Genomic DNA, 6,948 nt, shown 5'->3' on the forward strand with positions numbered 1-6,948 from the left:
ATTGATTCAGTGACTGGGGTAATTGGGATGGGTGTATTGGAGACGGTGCGATTGGCACAGGACAGAGCAGAGTTTAGGGCTGTTGTACATAGAGTCGCTATGAGTCGCAAGCAACTTGACGGCACATAACAACAACAACAATATTCAGAAAAGCTCAAACTCATTGCCATCAAGTTGGAAATGACTTTTACAGCTGACCCCTTAGTGAGTGTTCAGAAGCTGTAAATCACGTGGGTGCTGACTGCCCATCTTTCTCCCACAGCCTACTGCTCTCAAACTGCCAGACACACCAGCTTTGGGTTAGCAGAACAACTCCATTCTATGCCACCAGAGCTCCCCAAATAATGATGGGATATGGTTGTGTGTGATCTAAAAACATAACATTCAAGCAAATAAAAACTACCCTCTTATCCATTTTCTCCTTTATTACAGGAAGAGGAGACTTTAGAGACATCGAAAGTAAGTTTGCCCTAAGGACACCAGAAAATACAGCTGAAGATACTTGTCACCTTATTCCTGGAGTGACAGAATCTGTGGGCAACTGTCACTTCAACCACAGCAGCAAAACCTTCGTGGTGATCCATGGCTGGACGGTAAGAGGGCTATTTTGGGAAGGAGGATGGAGTAGACCAGACATCCCAAGGAGCTATCTTAGTTGCTAGGAAGCTGTTTGTTGATAAGTTTCTCTCTCCTATTTCTGCTTACTCTGTTTTGCTTTAAACTTGAGGAAAGGCAGTTTTTGTTCAGAGCAGGGGATCATGATATCTACAGTGCTTCCTCTGAACACCATCTCTGTACACTGTAACAAGGTACTGAACAGTACTACTTCCACGAGATGAGTTCACTGTGGTGAACGCCCAGGGACCTGGCATGGACTTTATTGCTCCTGCACTTGGCTAATGTCCTTTCCTTCAGGGGTTTGGGGCAGGGAGAAGCCTGCATTACAGTGGAGGGAAGAGGCATGGGTTCTGATTCTGGTTTTCCCACTTTCTAACTCTGTGATGTGGGGTTAAGTGCCTTCCCATTTCTGGGCCCCAGTTTATCCATCTCTGAAACAAAAAGTTGCAGTAGATACCTCTATGATAGTTCCACTTTCAACATTTTCATATTGTAAACATTTGGGAGCGCTGGTGGCCTAGTGGCAGGAAACCGCACTGCAATCCCGAAGGCACAAGGTTTGAGGCCACCACCTGCCCAGAGGGAGAAGGATGAGCAATCTCCTCCTCTGTGATTAACTTCCTCTAAAAACCAACCCACTGGAGGTTCAGCTATGAGTCAATTCCAACTTAACAGTATACAATGACTAACCTTAGAAGGGTTTTTTTGGTTTTTTTTTTTTTTTTTTTTTGAGAGATTGATATTTGTGTCATGCAAGATGATTACAAAGGATGAACACTGTGGCTAAATTCACTTTCCCACTTGATAAAATAATTCTCTGTACAGTTCTTGTTTAACTACTTTGTTTTTAATTTCTAGTCTTCATATTCCACTGTTTATTCATCATTATTAAGTGAATGAGGAATCCCCAGACAGTAGTTCAGTTTCTTTTCTAAAAGACAGCTGCAAAGGGTGGTCTACCTATCATGGTCTACTCCATGAAGAGTGGAGAAGTAGAGGCGGAACTCCTCAGAGTTTTGTCCAGGTGAACCTGCCATCTGGTTTCCTCAAAAACTCTGCTCCACACAGACGTGAAGTAGCCTTGCTAGATATGTCAAAGGAGGGTAAAGTCAGTTCCTAGTGAGCAAGCATCACCTCTTGTTCACCCTTAGTTTCCCTCTGTTTTCTCACATGCTTAGACTAGCTGTGGAGTCGGCCAGTAGACTGACACTGGCCACGAGTAGCCATTTACAAGGTTGAAGGTAACTTCTTGATCATCTGAATTAGTCCTTTGGTTTTGTAGGTGGCCTGGGAAGATTAAAGCAATGACTGGGTTCGTAGATATGGTTGATGTAAAAGCTGGGCCTGGAACCAAGATCTTTCAAGTCTCAGGCTTGCTTCTCCCTCCCCTGCCCCCCACACTTTCACCAAAACTCACTGCCACTGAATCGGCTCCTAGTCAGAGCAACCCTCTGTTGGGTTTCCGAGAATGTAAATCTTTACAAGAGGAGACTGTCTCTAGTACTGAGTGGCTGATGGACTTGAACTATGTGCCTTTAGTTAGCAGCACAAGGTATTGCACACAATGGTACCACAGCTTCTTTCCCTTCAGCAAAGAACTGTATAAACTTGGTGGGCTATGGCACAAGGTGTTAGTCTTGTGAGTGAGGGTAAAACCAGCACTTCATAGCTGTAGTTTAGAAAACTGACCAAACAAAATAAAAGCATAACTCTGGAGTTATGCTTGAAAGTTATAAGGTCAAAGTTCAGGATGAAGTCCATTGCTTTAGGGATCCAAGGCTAAAAAGAATCTGATCTATGCAGGTCTTCCTTTAAAAGTTGCCTTGTTGTTGTTATGTGCCATCGAGTCATTTGCGACTCATAGCGACCCTATGTACAACAGCCCTAAACCCTGCTCTATCCTGCACCAACCGCACCGCCTCTGACACACCCATCCCGATTACCCCAGTCACCGAATCAATCCATCTCATAGAGGGTCTTCCCCTCCTGCGCTGTCCCTCCACCCTCCCAAGCATGATGTCCCTCTCCAAGGACCCGTCCCTCCTGGCAACATGTCCAAAGTATGTCAGACGAAGCCCCAGAATCCTTGCCTCCAAGGAACAGCCTGGTTTAATCCTCTCCAAGATGAATCTGTTTGTTTCCCTGGCAGTCCATGGCACATTCAGTACCCTTCTCCAGCACCACAGCTCAAAAGCATCCACTCTCCTTCTGTCCTCCCTAGTCATTGTCCAACTCTCTGATGCATAACAAGCGAAGACAAAGACCATGGCCTGTATCAGGCGCACCTTAGTCTCCAGAGACACTGTTGCTCCTGAGTACCTTTGAGAGGTCCCTAACAGCAGACTTTCCCATTGCGATACGCTTTTTGATTTCCTGACTGCTGGAGAGTGTTGAATGTGATGCCGAGCAAACTGAAGCTGTGAACACTCTCAATCTCTTCATCATCCATCCTGACGCTGCCAATTGGTCCAGTGGCGAGAATCTTTGTCTTCTTGACATTGTGCCTTAGATATGAATTTAAAAGTCTTTTGTCTATTTAGAATATAGTTGAGCATCTTTTATTGTGCTTACAACATGACAGACTCTCAAATAGTACTGGTGGTAGGTGGATATGAGGTTCTGTCTAAGTTTATTACTTATGGACAAGCTCATGGCAGGATGGTGTGGAATTTTAATGCTGGGTTTTTGTTTTGTTTTTACTGTGTTTTGATGATTTTAAAGCCTGTGTCTTTACTAACTGTCCAGTTACCCTTCTCTGAAGCATTGGTTAAAATTATGAATAGTGTGAATATGAGGGATCCAGAGTGTTTTCCTCTTGGACTTCTGGGTCCTTCTTTACAAGATGAAAAGAATTATAGTTGTTAGCTTGCTTATTCTCCAAGCAGGACCTACCTAATTGTTGTTGTTGTTGTTGTTATGTGTTGTCGAGTCGCTTGCGACTCATAGCAACCCTATGTACAATAGCCCTAAACTCCGCTCTGTCCTGTGCCAATCACACTGCCTCTGACACTCCCATCCCGATTATCACAGTCACTGAATCAATCCACCTCATAGAGGGTGGTTGTGTGCCTTTGAGTCAATCCTAACTGATAATCATCCTCCAAGACAGAGTAGATCTGCCCCTCAGGGTTTCCTAGGTAAGTATTTAGGGATCAGGTCACCTCATCTACCTCCCTATAGAGGGGCTGTGCTTTCAGAGTGCCAACCATTTTAAGCCTCATGATTTGGACTCAGAGAATTGAGTTAACTGTGGAGAAATCTGAGATAAAACAAACCACTGCTAAACAAATGTACTTTTTTGTTGTTGTTGTTGTTATATGTTATTGAGTCACCTGTGACCCATAATGACCCTATATACAGCAGCTCTGAGCCCAGCCCTGTCCCGAGCCAGTCTCATTAATTCTGACACACCAAACCCCATATCCCCAGTCACAGTATCAATCCATCTCATCTGGGGTATTCCTCTCCTGTGCTATCCATCCACCCTTTCAAGCACAATGTCCTTCTCCCAGCATTGATCTCTCCTGGCCATTTGTTCGAAGTAAGTGAGGCAGAGCTTCAAAATCCTAGCCTGCAAGGAGAACTTGGTTTCACCCTCTCCAAGACAGACTTATTTGTTTTGTTTGTGGTCCAGACTTATTTGTTTTGTTTGTGGTCCGTGGTATGTTCAAGACTCTTCTCCAGCACCACAGTTCAAAGGGGCATCAATTCATCTTCTATCATCCTTAGTCATTATCCAGCTCTCTGATGCATAGCAAGTCATTGTGAAGACCATGGCCTGGATTAGGCATGCCTTAGTCTCTAGTCTGACATCATTGATTTTCAGTACTCTGGAGAGGTCCCTGATAGATTTTCCCAATGCAGTTCTTTAGACTATATTAATTTGTTTAAAATTATTTTTCCATTGACACATCAAATGTTGTGTATAGAAGACTCTTATTTTAAAAAGGAAGAAAGGAAAAAGATATAGATTTACATCCACAAAAACTCTTTTGTTGAGAAACATTCAGTAGACTAATTGAAAGCAATTAAACTAAAACTCTTTTAACATAGTCTTCCTTTCTTCTGCCAAGATTTGACTCATTTGGACTGTCCTTCCTCCTACTAATACAAATTGCTAGAAGCCCTGCTGAGGGCGTAGAAGATGTTTTTAACACTGAAAGAGGAGTAAAATCCAATCAGCTGTTCTGGCACTGCTCATTGTCATACTCTAATTTCTCCCCAATGGGTAGCCATCATTTCTGTGGGTTTTTTGTTGTTTGTTTGTTTGTTTGTTTGTTTTGTTTTTTTCACCCAGGTCATACTTTTTCACTGTAAACTGTTTTCCACTTAATCTGTCCTTCAGGCCAGTCAGTGCATCTGTATAAGTTGGAGATCGGCATTTTGAGAACGTTTGCATGGTCTTTTGCAGGTGACAGGGATGTATGAGAGCTGGGTGCCCAAGCTCGTGGCAGCCCTGTACAAGAGGGAACCAGACTCCAACGTCATCGTGGTGGACTGGCTGCTGCGGGCCCAGGATCATTACCCCACGTCCGCAGCACACACCAAGCTGGTGGGAAATGATGTGGCCAGGTTTATCAACTGGATGGAGGTAAGAGTGGATGAAAGTATCCAAAACAGATCTCTGAGATAGAACAAAGCAGGTGCTGGTCTCCTCCTATTTTTATTTAGCTGTGTCATATGGCTTTGAGAGGGCACAGCCGGAGTGGTCCTTGGCCTCACATACTTTGGGTATGTTGCTAAGAGGGGCTATTCCTTAGAGAGGGACATGATAGTGCAAAGAGTGGCAGGTCAGCAAAGGAGAGGAAGACCCTCAGCCAGGTGGGCTGATGCAGTGACTGCCTCAGTGAGCTCTTGTGTGTCAGGAAATATAAGGACGGCACAGGATAGGGCAGGGTTCAGATCTTTTGTTCACGGGGTCTTTATGAGATGCGCTTGACTTAACAGCAACTAACATTTTCTGTGACAATTCAAATCTTCAGAGGGTCATCACAGACACTATAATTTTAACCAAAAGCACTCTTAAGATAATGCCAATGCATACTCTTGGTCTGCCCTGACCTTACATTTTTTCACAATGAGTAGATCTGCTGACACTGAGAATTAAGTGGGAAGAACAGACAAAAGCTTGTTATTTCAGGATAGAGGGAAGATATGGTATTCAGCCAAATCTTTCTTTATAGTTGGCTGTCACAAGGAAATTTTATTCTGGTTTTGACCCTAGTAGAGTCTCTTTGGCAAAAACACTATTGCTATTGTTCTTTGCTGTTTAGTTGATTCTGATTCATTGCTCTTCTGTGGCATAGAGGATGGCTGCCCCATAGGGTTTCCTAGACTGAAATCTTTAAGGGAGTAAGTACCTCACCAGATAATTTCTTCTGCAGAGCAACTGGTGGGTTCAAACTACTGACCCTCTAGTTATGAACTGCAGCTCAGCTAAGATAAAGTGTTACAGAGACTTTAGAGTAGGAAATCATGGGGTAAAATTAAATAAGCACATTATACAATTAGGAAGAAGGATTGGCCACCCACTTCTGAAATGACAGGCCTTTGAAAACCCTATGTACAATAGAGCAAATTTAGATTAGCAGATATGTCAACTGAGGCTGAGCCCTCAAGTATGGAAACACAAAGGAGGAGAAAGAGTTGTAAACAGACACTAGGGACTGGAACATGGAATGTAAGAACCATGAATGTAGGAAAACTGGACCTTGTTAAGAAAGAAATGGAAAACATAAATATGGACATACAAGGTATTAATGAAATGAGATGATCTGGCATGGGACATTTTGAGTCAGATGACTATGCTGGAGATGAAAAAGTGAGGAAAAATGGGGTTACTGTCATAGTTAAAAAAGTCATTTCTAGATCTGTCTTGAAACACAATGTTGTGAGTGACAGGGTAATATTCATACGCATACAAGGAAGTCCAGTGAATATCGCTATGATTCACTAGCAACTGAAGCTAACGAAGAGAAAATAGAAGAGTTCTACCAACTTTTGCAGTCAGAGATCAATCAACTTGCAATTAAGATGCATTAACAATAATGGGTGATTGGAACACTAAAGTTGGGAACAGAAAAGAAGGATCAGTAGTTGGAAAACATGGACTTAGAGACAGAAATAAAGCTGGAGCCAGAAATAAAGAATTTTGTACAATCAATGATTTATTCATTGCAAATACTTTTTATAAGAAACACAAATACAGGCTATACACATGGATTTCACCTGATAGTATACGATTACATCTGTGGAAAGAATCGCTGGAGAAGCTCAATATCAGCTGTGAAAACTAGGCCAGATGTGGATTGTGGAAAAGACCACCAACTA

The 6,948-nt window shown here is 42.8% G+C and overlaps 1 protein-coding gene across 1 annotated transcript in view; it reads left to right on the top strand.

The window, feature by feature from the left end:
• Positions 1-6,948, top strand: part of LPL (lipoprotein lipase) — a 30,663-nt gene that overhangs the window by 13,523 nt on the left and 10,192 nt on the right. Inside the window, exons 2-3 of the mRNA XM_006884898.1 lie at positions 433-593; positions 5,030-5,209. Coding sequence (XP_006884960.1) covers positions 433-593; positions 5,030-5,209 — 341 coding nt within the window. The remainder of the gene's footprint in view (positions 1-432; positions 594-5,029; positions 5,210-6,948) is intronic.

Source organism: Elephantulus edwardii, unplaced genomic scaffold (assembly GCF_000299155.1).
Source record: "Elephantulus edwardii isolate Elephantulus edwardi_28Jun2011 unplaced genomic scaffold, EleEdw1.0 scaffold00038, whole genome shotgun sequence".
Classification (NCBI taxonomy): domain Eukaryota; kingdom Metazoa; phylum Chordata; class Mammalia; order Macroscelidea; family Macroscelididae; genus Elephantulus; species Elephantulus edwardii.